The sequence below is a fragment of the Crocuta crocuta genome, unplaced genomic scaffold (assembly GCF_008692635.1).
Source record: "Crocuta crocuta isolate KB4526 unplaced genomic scaffold, BGI_CrCroc_1.0 scaffold17, whole genome shotgun sequence".
NCBI lineage: Eukaryota > Metazoa > Chordata > Mammalia > Carnivora > Hyaenidae > Crocuta > Crocuta crocuta.
The window spans coordinates 7,433,476-7,448,576 of record NW_027532041.1 but is presented as its reverse complement, the minus strand read 5'-3'; the positions used below and the strand labels follow the sequence as shown (position 1 = coordinate 7,448,576).

Below are 15,101 nucleotides of genomic sequence, written 5' to 3'. Positions count from 1 at the left end.
CGCGGGGCTCGAACCCATGAACCGCGAGATCATGACCCAAGCGAAAGTCGGACGCTTAACCGACAAAGCCACCCAGGCGCCCCATGGAGTACTTTTTGAGAAAGAGGCACAAAAGACTCAAGGTTGGGATAAGGTACCTGCAAGATTCTATGATCGATGAGAGAGGGGCTCACATTCCTTCAAGAGCTTGAGCAGGAAACATCTCTCCCTGATTAGGAAATCATCTAAAGGTTTTTATACACAGACCAGAGAGTTTAAGATCCAAGAAAGAGTCTGTGCATGTTATTTAATAAAGCAAAATGGTGGCAAATACTGTTTAAGAAATGTTACTTGCTAAAATTTTGTAGTTTGAATGAGTTATGTATTTTCTATGAAGACACATTATGAGATAAAAGCCAACAGGAGCGCATCTATCAGTACTCAAGACTGCTGTTGTGCAACTCCAGTGTGTTCTAGCAAGCACTTTAAGATCCATTGCTAAAATTTGTAGGAGTGTCACTTTTTATTTGCCCCCTATTTTTACTACACATGAATAGAAAGTTTGGTAAAGGCAGGGGGAAGAGTAATGTCAGCTGCACAAACTTGAAGCAGTAGGAGTGAATTTACAAGTGTGACTATGGTTAAGCTAATCTATAGCTCTTTTTTTAATGTTTTTATTTATTTCTGAGAGAGAGAGAGACAGAGAGAGAGAGAGGCAGCTGAGCAGGGGAGGGTCAGAGAGAGAGGGAGACACAGAATCCGAAATAGGCTCCAGGCTCAGCTAGCTGTTAGCACAGAGCCCGACATGGGGCTCCAACTCACAAACCGTGAGATCATGACCTGTGCCGAAGTCAGATGCTTAACCAACTGAGCCACCCAGGCACCCCAAGCTAATCTATAGCTCTTATGCAATTATAAATATACTAATATTTTCCAGTTTTGCTTCATAGTATTTGAATTTGTTAAATAACAGGTTTTTTTCTCCCTTTGTTAATTTTACCGTTAACTAGACTCATAATGATTTAGACATTGACATTTTATCATATTGTTCATGATATCTGTATTACTAAGTATTTTTTAAAAAGTACCTCTTTTCAAAAAAGAAAAAAGTTTAAATCAAAACTTAATAATATATTGAACATTTCAAGGATGATACTGGTTTGTAAACAAACACCAATTTAAAAAAATATATCACTTTTTATAAAGAGAAGTAAGCCATCAGCCCCAGTTCTCCTTTTCTAGGCAGAATCATTGTATTTGGGGTCATGGAAAGAAGGAATTTACTTATTCTAAAAACATAAGATGTACTACATGCAAAAGATTAGTTACTTTAAGGTTAACTTGTCAGCTTGCACAAACTTGCACAGCTTGCACAAAGTGTTAAAATATATTAACACTTAAGTGTGGTTAACTCATTATAAAAGGTTGTGTGTGTTTTTATTTGTTCAGTGTTTTTTGTTTTTATTTTTTTTTAATTGATTGATTGGTTTGCCTTTTCTTGTTATGTCCAGACTCTTATGGTAGGTTTGCATTAAGTATATCCCTTAGGTTGAGTAACTATACCTGGAGATTTTTCTAATGATATAGTAGTTGTCAACATAAATATTTTTTTCCTAACAAATTTAATTCCACATTGATTCTATGGACGAACTGATTTGCAAAATAGTAAACCTCTCGTAAGGTGATTTTCGTTAGGTTTCACATACAGGAAAGGATTATAATACATTAAATAGTAGTAGTACAGTCTATAAGGCTGCATTGCTTCTGTTTCTAATCCTCCTTCTGTCACTTACTATGTAATGACCTTGGAAAAGCTACTTAATCTTGCTATGTGCTAGTTCCCTAATTTGAAATTGAAGGTAAAAGCATCTAGTGCATTTAGTTATTGTTCGAAATAAATGAGTTCATACATGGAGGGTGCTGAAAACAGTGCCAGTTCATAGTAACTATTCACTAAATGTTACTTTATTGTCACAATTATCATTTGTTATAGTTTCAAAATATTTAACATAGAATATGTTAGGGCAAAAATTCAAAGGTTTTTGTAGTAGAGTATGTTCCCAGAGGAGGCATCTCTATCAGTTCTGGCAATGAGTTAACATGTGCAAGATTCTATAACCAGATGCAAGATTTCAGGGGTCAATGTTGCTATATTAAATGGAAAAGCCAACTTCTGTGTGAAGTTAGATGCTTTGTTGGATTACTTTATGTGATCCTTTTAGATTACACATATCTCAGCAGGTAGAAAGGGCATGACTCTAATAGTTATAATTAAGTTTCTAGAATGTTGGCACATCTCAGAGACCTTTGAAATCACATAGATAAGGTTCACATTGAACCTTGGCTTCCCCATTTATAAAGATGAGGTGAATGCCTACTTTATAGAATTCTGAGGATTTGATAGAAAAGAATCAACATATTAGCTGACATAAAGTTGACCCTCAGTAGGATACTGTCACTTTTTTTCTGAATCAGTGGCCACATTGTGAACCTCTAGAAATATTTCAGACTTAAGATAATACCCTTAGCCAAAGGTGATCTGGGTGATACCCATGTCTTGGAGTCTCTTAGAACTGTGGGCCTGGATCTCCCAGGCAAGCTGTGTGCAGCCACAGGCTGACCCTTATCTCTGTGCGGGGGCTGGAATGCTGACAGCAAGGTGGAGGGAGTCGATGGACTCCCTGGATTCACCAATGTCCACAGCTTCCTAAACTTAGGGCACCATTTAAAACCTGTTGATCATGGTCCATAGGCTGTTTTGTTTGCCACTTAGAGGTTTTAAATGTATTGAATGCTGGTTGATAATATTGACAAATCAGGAGCTCACCCAAAATTCAGAATCTGTAGCTTCTCTAGAAAAATCAGAGCATATGGTCCTCTAGGCTTGCCTCCCAGATAATGTGAGTGGGCTGGAGCTGGGAATCTGTCCCTCCTTAGACTCAGTCTACTCTTCCATTTTTGTTGGACCCTTATAGGCTTGAATTATAACACCTGCTTTCAGTAATACAAACTCTTCCTCCTTTTGTGTAAAGTAATATGATTTTGCTACTTAAGATCATTTTGCATTTTTTTAAATACAAATGACTTGGAACAAGTTTCTGAAATCTTATGTATTTCTTTCATGGATTCCTACCACCACCTCTGCTATAGTCTACTTACCATGAGATCTTAAAAAAATTATTAGGAGTACTGACTGCAGTCAAAACAGTGATTTTAAAAGTGTCATATAGCAGGAATGTCCAGGAGATTAAAAAAAAGAAAAAACAGGTCACATTTGCAATTACTGTATTTATATACTAATGATAAAAGCTTTTTACATGATTTTTATGGCTGTCTGTCTTTCCAGAGCTATGTTGAAAATTAGCAATTAAATGAATTGCACATGACTATTAACATAAGCAGTAAAATAAGAACAATATACTTTTGGATATTAACAGAGCAAAATGCAGGTTCAATGTGAATTAACATGTTGAAATGTTTTAATGACTCTTAACCCACATAAAATAATTTGTTTATGGGATATCATGAAAGTATTATGTTTGGGAAGTAACCTTGACCTGTGTAATGCTGGAACCTTCTTATTCATTAACACTCACTAAAATGTTTGAAGGTATGTGTGCGTAATCATGCATGTGAATACATAAGATTACTATTTTGAAGTTGAGATTTCATGAATTATTTGGAATTTGCTGCATTCTCAATTTCTTGTTTTCTAGTGTTGTCTGTGTTGGGGGAGATGGATCTGCCAGTGAAGTTGCCCATGCTTTGCTTCTTAGAGCCCAGAAGAACGCTGGGAAAGAAACAAACCACATCCTCACCCCTGTCCGCGCAGAGCTCCCACTGGGTTTAATACCAGCAGGTAAGGGAGTGGCCGTGGATTTGCTAAATGGAACCTCTCTTCCTGTCTTTCTCTGTTTTACTTTCTAATGTAGACAGTGTAGCAGAGTTAAATGCACTCTGAATCAGAAAGACCCAAGTCTGGCATCTCCACTAGCAAATGTGAGACTTTGGACAAGTTGATTCATTTGTTTTAACCTCATTCTAATCCGTAAAACAGAGATACACCTATATTCACTTAATTGCAAGGTTACTGTAGTATATGTGGAGGGTTTGGTACAAAGGTGAGCAGTGAGTAAGTGGGATGATGATTATTCTACCTTCCAACATAAAGGTCTAATGATTACACAGTACCAGATATGAAATTGCAAAACCGATCAAGCTGCTTACAGTGTAAAATGTAGTAACTTCCATAATCAAAGTATAAACATAACCTTGAGTTGAGAATGCCAAAAAGATTCATTTTAACTGCTGGATTGTGGCAGCTAGAATAGAACATGAAACAATGAAGGCTCAATAAAGTTTATTAAGTAATACATGTAAAGAAGAGCTAAGTACCATTTGAATTAGGTGTGAAAATGGGTAGGAATCTGGACTGAAAAAATGAAGATGAGTTATTTTCTTCGTTGCAAAGAAAAAAAAAAATCAATCCAATTTTGCAAAGGCAGAATCCCAGGAACATTGAGAAACAGAAAACAGGCCATTTGTTGGATGATGATGGGATCAAAATAAACCTAAACCACGGTGGCTCCTGGATGCCACAGGGAGGGGTCTGAATTGTATTTGATAAACAGTAGGGAACAATGGAAGGTTTAGAGCCAGGGAACAGCCTGCGGGGAGCCTGGGAAGGGGGTGAGTGATGAGGGGCAGGGAGGGAAAGTGGAGGACAGAGCCTGGAGAAAGGCTAGAGCAGCCCTGGCATCCAGAAAAGAGGAAAATGCCTTTCACAAGTTGATTACATTATATTAGTCACTCCTCCCAAATTATTTAAACAAACAATAGTGATGGAAAGTAATGATTTCATTTTGAAAAGCTCACACATTATTATCTCTACATAAAAAACAGAAACAATTACTGTCTCCTATGAAAATAGGAAATAATGCACATGGCTAAAAAATTCAATACTCGATCCATTTGATAACCACATTCATTAAAGATGGATTGCAGTGTATTTATTGTTAAGTGACAAAGAACAAGAGGTGTACAAATACTTTTTTAGACTGTGAAGTCTTCCAAAAACCAAGACTTTAAAAATGAGGGGCATATTTAGATATCCTGATAATTGTAAATCAATAGGAAAAAAAAACCTATGATGGTCTTTAAGCAGAAGGGAACAAAATAGCCTCAATTGCAGGAGAGAAAAAAAAAAGATACTGACAAAGTGGAGCCATACGCTTCCACCTTTTCGTGTCATTTCAGTAGCTCTGTCTGTGTAATGGTGGAGATTTTCAACATTTCCCTCCATGCAAAGTGAGTGTGCTTAGGCCATTTCCTCTGCACTAGTGCTTACACTCCTGAGGTCACTTATTGACTGCTGTGAATTCAGAAGTGAAAAGATCGATATCCTCACAGGTAGGCGGTTCACAGAAAGTGAATAGTTAGCTAGAAAAACTGGTGGTTATGCTTATCTTTTTAATATGCCACCTGAATTCATTTTGTTTAGAAAATACAGCCTGTTGCCAAAATTGGGGACATTGCATCGGAGCTCCAGCGTATGGATTCCATCTACTAGAAGGGGGAGGCCCTGTGCAGGATGTACTCATAGGAGATCTCAACGCCCCCGTCAGGGCTTTGATAGAGAATGGGAACAAGAGCTAGGCAGGAAGTTTCCAAGCTGCATGCAGAAGATTGTCTGTCTTTGTAGCCATTTGCCTCCTGGAGAGAGATGCCCAGAGGGAGAGTGTTTAGTAAATTACTCCACTGAGCCAACAGACTAAGCCGCTGAATTACGGTCAGACTCACATGGATCAGATGTGGGGAAGCCTGTATTTGAACTGCTGGCCATTAGCAATGGTGTTTGTTGCCATGGTAACTGGTGCTAAGGAACTATACAGAGAGATTCCGATTAAGGGGGTGGGGGAGGATAGAGGAAAAAGCCAGAGAGGACATAAAAATAAAAAAGCAATCCAGTTGTTGTAAAACAAGGCTCAATCCACATACTGATGGCTGCGAACCATATATTCCTATAGCGTTCACATAAATAAATTCATGCTTTCCAATTAATTTGAGGAGAATAAAATATTGCCAAGGGACTGTTAATTTCTATGATATTTCAGGCAAGGAACCAAAGTGTAGGTGCAGTTTTCATGAGAATTTTAGATATGCTTGACTAGGAAGTCATTACATCACATTTATCTGTTTGGATGTGGGAGACATTAACAGCCTTATGAATATTCATGGTGTCTGGTTAATTAAGTTAATTGTTCTGCAGAAGTGCTTGCACTTCCAAGGACAATTTTTTTCCTTTCTGCTTTTTGCCTCCGTACTTGCTGCCTGGTACTTCCATCATTCATGCTTTACATGAACTGCTACTTCTGTCCTTTACCGTCTCTGTGTTTGGCACCTTTTAGGGGTCTGGGGAGGGGTGGTGAGCAAAGTTGCTGCTAGCTGTTAAGAAAAATAACTTTTCAGGCTAATTACAATGTTTACCTTGAGGTAGAACATTTATAGCTTTGGTGAGAATGCTAAAATTACATAGTTGTATTTATGTGAGCAGCATGTTCTCTTGGCATGGGGACATCCCTTCAGATGGATCACATTTTGTTTCTGGAAATTGCACTCTATCATGTGGATTATCCAAACAGAAAGAAGGAGCAATCTATAGTATTATAACTTTCTATCTACTTTCCTCATGAATTTTCCTTTTTAATTCAGAGTGTACAATATGGTTCTTAAGGACTAAGGAGCAGGTTAATTAGGGTAGAAGGTGACTAAAAGGATTTCCTGACTTGTGGTCAGGCCTATCTGCCAAAGTCTATGGAATTAAGCAAAAGTTGTAGAAGGTTCCAAAGCCTAAGACAAAAATTAGAAAAGAAAATAATCTTTAACAGTCTAGAAGGATTTGTGCTTGGGCATGGTTAACACACTTCAAACTCCCAGGGAATAAAAGGTCTGAGTCATGATATGTATCATTCTCTATTGCACATGACAACATTACATTACGTTTTTTAATAAGCCTTTCTAGAGGAATGCTTTAATGGTCTATTCCTAATTAACCATGGTAATGGAGGAAATGTGTTTTCATGGAGTACTGTAATCCATTGATAATCCTAAATACCTCCCTCTAATTATGGGACCTCCTCCAAAACCCTTACCATAAATCTGATTGGGAAGCAAAATAGATTGTTTTCTCTCTTCCCTCCCACCCACTCCAGGTTAATTAGCAATTAGATGGCCAAAGGGCAGGCTGTAGGTGGTCAAAGGATAATTGGAAAGGCTTATGTAATTGACTTCCGGGTAAAGATCCACTGAGAGACAGGTATCTGGATCACATGTTCTTAAAGCTTAGGGTGCATATGAATCACCTTGAGAACTTGCTGACACATGGACACCTGAGCCTCACTTCCAGACATTCAGATTCCAGTGGTTGGAGGCGGGACCCAGAAATTTGCCTTTTTAACAAGCTTCCAGATAATGTTGATGCTGCTGATCCCTGGACCATACGTTCTAGAAGAGTGCTCTAAAATGCAGACTCTGACTCTCATGAGGTCTGGAGGGGGACCCAGAAGTCAACATTTTAATAAGGACCAAGGTATTATCGTATCCTGCTGGACTGAGGGCCATATTCTGAGTAACAAAGGTCAGATAATAATTTGCCCTTTGATGAATCAGTTGGAACAGGTTTCCTAACTGGTTAAGGTAGACTTTTCTTTGAATTGGTATTACTAGAGGTCTGGAAATCATTAATATTAGAGGAGTTCCTGATGATGATTATGTTAATGACAGACTTCGTTGATAACATCTGAACTGCCTCAGCTTCGTCAGCTTCGTCAACTGAAAAACGCTTGTACACATCAATTCAAGTGATACAAATTGAATAGATCACATATGACCACACAGAAGTCTTCCTGATTAACAAAACCAGGGGACTAGCCTTCGCCTCGATAGCTGTAGTACCCCGCACATCCATGCTTTCACAGCACTTGGCTGTTACTGATTTATTTCTTACATTCTGTAATTCAAGAAAGCTTATAGCTTCTTAATTTTAAATCCTTTTAACCTCCTGGGAACAGCAGGACCTACCTGGTATTTTCCCCTTCAGAGGAAGGCTTTTACCCAAGATCTCGGAGACATATAAATGTTATGGAAGTCTGACTTGAGTAGTGCCAGGGTGATTGAGTTACACATCTGACCTAGGTCATGATCTCATGGTTCCTGAGATGGATCCCAGTGTCTTGTGCTGACAGCATGGAGCCTGCTTGGGATTCTCTCTCTCTGCCCTTCCCCCATGTTCTCTCTGCCCTTCCCCCATGTTCTCTCTCTCTCTCTCTCTCAAAATAAACAAACATTTAGAAAAACTCTGACTTGAGAGAGCTTTTTTTTTTCTGTAGGCTGATGTCAAAACTCCATGTGGATCATGAATTATAGTAATGGTTATGAAAATAAGAAATCTATAATGTCTCCAAATAGACTTTTATGCATGGCAAATACCATGGAATTAAATATTTTCTTCATCTACGATACCATTTGCCAGATAAGAGGGGAATTCCCTCAGATGAAAGCTTACCTCTAATATTCATTAAAGGTATTTAAAACAGGTCTTTTTTACTTTATAGTGATTTTATATTTTTTCTTCATTAGTTTTTATTTGTATGTTTATGCATTTGCCTCTACTCTCCAGAAACCACCTTATACTGTTGGTACTCATTTAGGTATAGAAATTAGAAACTCACTGAAATTGGATGGAGTAGACTTTGATAGCTTGTGTATTTTGGTAGAAAATAGACATTAATGATGGAAAAAGCTGTGGGCCAGTAGATACTATATTTTCTAATTTTATGTGGTTTAAAGGTCAAACAGTTCATGTGAATTTAAGCTATGAATGAAAATTTATAAACTTCTATTAATTTTTCATTTGAACATGGCATAGTTATATCTGTGTAAGCTAAGAGCACGAAGTTAACTTAAAACATGCTTCTTTGATTTTACATGTTTTAAAACGGACTTTGCAGGCTCTACCAATGTACTGGCACATTCTCTTCATGGAATCCCTCATGTGGTGACTGCAACTTTGCACATTATAATGGGTAAGAATTTCATGTTTTATAAGGAAGCTTTTTACAGGGAAGTTTTTATATTCATTTAAGGCTATTTTATGTCTGTCAAACTTATCTAAGGAAGGACAGGTTCTTTGTCGCTCTCAGTGCAGCGACATATTTTACTAAAAACCTAAAGTCAATTAGACAAAGCTTCACTATTTGGACTGCCACCCTTGTTAGAGTACAGGTACTATTAAGAGCAGTAAATAAAGCTTACACAAGATCACAGTTTTATAACCAAGAAGCTCCATGCATGCTATTTAAGTATATCAGATTTTGTTGTTTGACTATACCAAGATTCAAGGGCTGAGATTATGTTATTAAGAGAAAAACTTAAGAAGAAGATAAAAAAAACCATTGCACATCCACCAGAATATTTATTCTCTAACTTGATAGAAGTCCTATAAACTCAGATAAATGCAATGCAAAACTAGTGTTAAATCTAAGTTTACTTTGCATAGGTACTTAAATTTTACTGTCTTAATCCTGTTTCATAATTAAATATACATTTTTTAAAATTTTTAATGTTTTGTTTATTTTTGAGAGAGAGATAGAGACAGCGTGAGCAGGGGAGGGTCAGAGAGAGCGAGAGTCACAGAATCCGAAGACAGGCTCCAGGCTCTGAGCTAGCTGTCAGCACAGAGCCCGACGCGGGGCTCGAACCCACGAACCGTGAGATCATGACCTGAGCCGAAGTCAGACATTTAACTGACTGAGCCACCCAGGTGCCCCTTAAATACACATTTTTAAAAATGTTTATTTTTAAGAGAGACCGCATGAATGGGGAAGGGACAGAGAGAGAGAGGTGAAAGGAGAGGGAGAGAGAGGGAGACACAGAATCAGAAGCAGGCTTCAGGCTCTGAGTTATCAGCACAGAGCCCGATCCGGGGCTCAAACTCATGAGCAGTGAGATCAGACCTGAGCCCAAGCCAGACACTTAACTGACTGAGCCACCCAGGTGCCCTCGCCTTAACCCTGTTTTATATGAACTAACAATAAGCTGTGATATTTACTGCTTTGTGTTTCTTCCTTAGTACCTGAAAAATTTGCAAATGGTAATTTTAGTGGTTGCAGGTACAGAGATGAAGAGAAAGCAGGGATATTTATGATTGTATGCAGTTACTTGAGATTTTCTATAAGAAAATAAGCAGGCTTTTCTATGTTTGCCATTTTGACAACTGGCCCTACTGCGCTCCCTGCTTGACTGATATCCCATTTAATATTCAAGGGCACATACAACCAGTCGATGTCTGCACCTTCAGCACCACCGGCAAGCTTCTCCGCTTTGGGTTCTCAGCCATGTTTGGCTTTGGTGGGAGAACTTTGGCTCTGGCAGAAAAACATCGATGGATGTCACCCAACCAACGAAGGGATTTTGCTGTAATTAAGGCACTGGCAAAACTCAAGTCAGTCTTTTTGCTTAAACCAAAAATTTTGTATCTCTGAGTCCATGAGTGTTAATAGCAAATTCTATTGTATTTTAGGCCTGAAGACTGTGAAATATCATTTTTACCATTTATGAGCTCTCAAGATTTACAAGAAAGGTAGGTAAAGAGCTCAAAGTAATGTAAACATCTATATCCATCTTTGAATCATGACACAGTTTGATATACATACTTTATGACACTTGTGATCTTTCATTGTTTTTCTGACCTACTAACAAAGAATATAGAGTAGTGAAATTCTAGTAGGCCCTGTGGTTTGGCTTTTGTCTTCAAAAACAACTATTCGCTCTATCCATCCATGCAATGATCTATTCATTTATCCAACAGCTGTTTATTGAGTGCCTACTGTATGCCAGACACTTTGGCTACAACAGTAAACCAGAAAACAAACAAAACCCATAGTTTCTGCCCTCATGAGAATTTAGCCTAGTATGGAACACAACCATTATTCAAAGCTGCACAGAGGAACTCTTCTGCTCCTTAAAAGAAATGAAAACCATTGTTACTGATAACACCTTGAAATGAACCAGTACCATGTAATGCAGTAATGGAATTACTTTTATGTTTTTACCTACTGTGCCTAATCTAAGATAAGATTTGACATATTAGGTTCTTGAAGTTTCCCAAATTAATAGATGCTGTTTTTTGTGTGATGTACTTTTCTTTGTTTTGCTTTCTTTTAGGAAGGCGGAAGGATCTCCCAAATCTGGTGAGTCTAAAAGTACCTCTTTGAGAACTACGTCAGGCTCTACAGACATTTTGCTCTGGTGAGGCAAAGTAACCAATCACTTCCATTGTCTTTAGAGACTAATGATCAATGGCAGACGATCCAAGGTCAGATCCTGAATGTCAGCATTATGGCAATCCCTTGCCTGTGTTCTGTGGCGCCTAGAGGCCTGGCACCTAACACCAGGTTAGTAAGCAATTTTATTGAATCGCTGATAGTTTTCTATAAATCAGTTTTTTTTCTTTTAGAATACCTTGCTAACCTTTGGCTCACTAGAATATTATCAACAGGTAGTCTCTCTTGGATTATATAACACTAGAGATTCTAAGGGGCTTATCAGAAGAAGCTGACCCCAACTGTTAAGCTGGAAATATTAGACAACCACTGATTTCTTAATATTACTGAGGCTAAAATATTTCTTGGGTTTTATTAACATGATTCTACTGTGTCACTTTATGCCTACTTTGCTTGTGTTCGTGTATTGGTCATTGAAAGCATTATATTTCTGGTATTTCTTATGAACATTTCTACTTTCAAATTGTAGAACAGACATAAATATCCTCAGCATGAAAAGCAGGTATGTGGGTATATTTGATACTTTTAGTCAAAGGAAGCTGAATTTTAGTTATTTATATTTACTGTGAATAGTGGTATGTATGAGTCTATTGCCCACAGTTTCTTGACACATTTTATATATCATTTTATCTATGAAAATATAAATATTTCATCTCTTACACATTCTTTTCAAGTAGCTGTCCATTACTCCTCTGAAAATGTTTCTCTCCCACTCCCACAGAAAGTGCAGAAGAAAGGATCATGAATGTTGTATAAAATAGTCAAATCTAGAATTTCTCTGAAAGTGGAATAAGAGAATGACTTAGGTGCTTTGGCAATTCATAACATAATTTTAATCATTAGTTTCATCTTCCCTGCAAAATATTTAACCAGAATGATGACCAGCTAGCCAAGAGGACTGCTTTAAAATTTTTCCTTGGCAGTTGATATAAAGCTAATAAACAGGGAAATATCCAAAGTTAGGGAAAAAGAATATATAATTTGATATTCATAATCTAGATGTCAGGGTCCTCATTATCTCTAGTGCTGAAACTTGAAAGAAGTATTTGGAAGCTCGTTTGATATAGTAATTGAGCTTAATTGTTTCCTTCTTATATCCTCAGAAATCCTAGACAGCTGTGTGCCTCCTAATGTAGTTTCCCTCACTCAAAGTGAAAAACAACTAGCTGACTATAGGAATAATGTTCTACGGGACTTGAGACAATACGTCTCTGTCTCATCTTTGACTTCATCATGTTGACTTCATCTCTGACTCTCATGTTGTTTCAAGGACCCTCATAAGATGTAGTCTGCTCTTCTGGGGGTCAATTCATGCCTCCTTCAATGCTGCTCCATACATTTCCACTGCTGCTTCTCTCCAGGTTTAATCAGTATTGATGAATTTTTTTAGAGGGTGACTAGTTAGAGATTTCCTTTGTGGATTATAATTAAACACAACTTTTTTTTTTTTTTTTTTTTTTTTACAAAGGCCTTTCCACCAGGTCTTGGCTGACCAGAGGTATTCAGAGATTAATCTTCTAAATGATTCAGGATCATTGCACAGGAGATTCAACTTTCAGTTTTATTTTTTCCACAACAAAGTATAATTTAATTCAAAATACCTCAGTTCAAATTGTTGATAGAAATCAGTATTAAGTGTTTGAAAAATAGATGCATAACATAAAAAAAAAGAGCAGTGACAAGTATATTGGGTATGTTTCAACTACTAATAAGTATTGAAAAGTAGACATGAAGTACCTTTTATGCTTCTGAGTAAAAATTAAGCAATTAACAAAAAACACACAAGACATTACTCTGAATGTGTTTTGGTACTATTTACGTAGCATGTTAAATAAAATGAACAGTGGATGCTGGGAATTAAGAGATCTGGTACCAGTGATCCTTTTGTGTGACTTTGAGCAAATCACTTAGACTTGGGGTCGTCTCTTCCTTCCATACCAACTGAGTGAATGACTGGATAATCTCCAGGGCCCCTTACCAGTTCTACCCTGAGCTTCCATAAGATTTAAAGAGCTCTTTTTTTATGTTGTTGTTATTCTTGGAATAACTTTATATTTGCCTTGAAATCAAGATAGAAATCATTTGCACACATTTCTGCAAACTGCCTTCTAAAGTACATGGAATTGTGAGTGGCTTTTTTGGCACTAAACCACATCTCTAAATTTGCAGTCTCTTCTATTAAACTGAACAGTTATGCAAGATTAAAACGCTCAGTCACTTAACTGAACATGTGCAGTAGCATTCGTCCATCTTATCCATCCAAGGGCCACTTTATGTCCCTATGTCCCTTAGACCTGCCTATAAACAAATATTTAAATCACACTTTAGGTTTTGAGAAAGTATTGAACACTTATCATACCATTTGTATTTATTCACTATTTTATATCTTTTAAAAACATACATGATTTCACAATTAGAATCCCTAAATAAATACATTGCATTTGAAATGTCTTGATATATGAATAGGATGCCTAATGGTTAATTTTTTAAAAAGCCCTTAACATAACAGCTTGCTGAGAAGGAAGTCAATTGTTTAACCAAACTAGTTTCAAAGTCTGTGCCGTTTAGAAAATAATACAGTAAGATAAGATTTAACAAGTTTAGGTAAATTTAGTGTGATGATGACTATCTTGCCTAAAACTTCTAGTAAACATGATGTTTGTTGGAAGAAATGACACACAGTAATTTTGGTTGCAATCACTTAATAAACTTCTCAGTGTCAAGTATAAATATTTAATTTCAGATTAAATAACGGAAGCATGGCTCTTATAATTGCAAGAAATACTTCTCGGCCAGAATTTATAAAACACCTGAAAAGATATGCCAGTGTTAAAAATCAGGTATGGTATATTACTTTTGCTACTTATATGCAAAGCCATTAATCATGGAAAGAGATATGCTGCAAAAGTTGACATAAAATCCCTCATAAGAAGGCGTTTTTTCTAAATACATTAATCTTTTTTCTTTCTAAATTTGTGTTTCCTCCAAGTTTTGAAAAGTATCTACCATATTAATATAGATTGACCATTTTAGAGCTAGGAAATTGCAGTTACATATATAGTGTGTGTGTGTGCGCGTGCACATGCATGTGCGTGCACACGTAAAAAGAAAATAGAAAATGTAATGTTATATTGAAATGTGAAGCACATTAAAGCTAAAATTATATACTCAGCTGTTCTACAGAATGGAAAGTAGTGAAATCTGAGATCTTAACCTTCTTGACTTTATGGCAGCAGACTTTCTCTAAAGTTATGACCTTTGGATGTTCCTGCCATTTATGTACAGATCTGCCTACTTCACTAATTGACATAGATATGCAGACCTATTTTTAAAACACACCATGTTTATACAGTCATTTTTCTATTCAGAACTATGATGTGCGATTGTGGAGAGAGAAAATTTACTTCTACTTAAGGGATTTGTTTTAAAGAGAAGCAATAACTATTATAAGCCACATTCTTTTGGCAGAGATTTTTGACCCAGTTTTTAGGAAACTGGTCCTGAAATATACGATTTCTGAAATTATGAGTCTTGAAGTATATACTCTGCTTGTAAAAGCCTGCAGGCTCACTCCCCAAAGGCTTAAAAGTATACCTGGATGTAGCAGCTGGAGAGCGTAAACAGGAGGAGGAGGAGGAGAGGAATGCAGCCCACCACCAGCAGCTGAATCTTGCTTACATCAGTGGCCATGACGAGCCTATTTTGCCCCTTTATTATTTTAAACTTTCATACACAGCCCCGATGAAGTTTCAGTTCTCTACTACCCACTACATTATTTGG

At 37.1% G+C, this 15,101-nt stretch overlaps 1 protein-coding gene across 3 annotated transcripts in view; it reads left to right on the top strand.

Annotated features, from left to right (window-relative positions):
- Positions 1-15,101, top strand: part of CERKL (CERK like autophagy regulator) — a 108,504-nt gene that overhangs the window by 88,407 nt on the left and 4,996 nt on the right. For 2 of the 3 annotated variants that reach the window (XM_077776381.1, XM_077776380.1), the window contains 6 exons: positions 8,988-9,062; positions 10,303-10,480; positions 10,559-10,618; positions 11,203-11,228; positions 11,324-11,432; positions 14,065-14,161. In XM_077776381.1, coding sequence (XP_077632507.1) covers positions 8,988-9,062; positions 10,303-10,480; positions 10,559-10,618; positions 11,203-11,228; positions 11,324-11,432; positions 14,065-14,161 — 545 coding nt within the window. Of the gene's footprint in view, positions 1-3,695; positions 3,839-8,987; positions 9,063-10,302; positions 10,481-10,558; positions 10,619-11,202; positions 11,229-11,323; positions 11,433-14,064; positions 14,162-15,101 lie in introns of all 3 variants that reach the window. The other variant, XM_077776379.1, reaches the window with a different exon arrangement.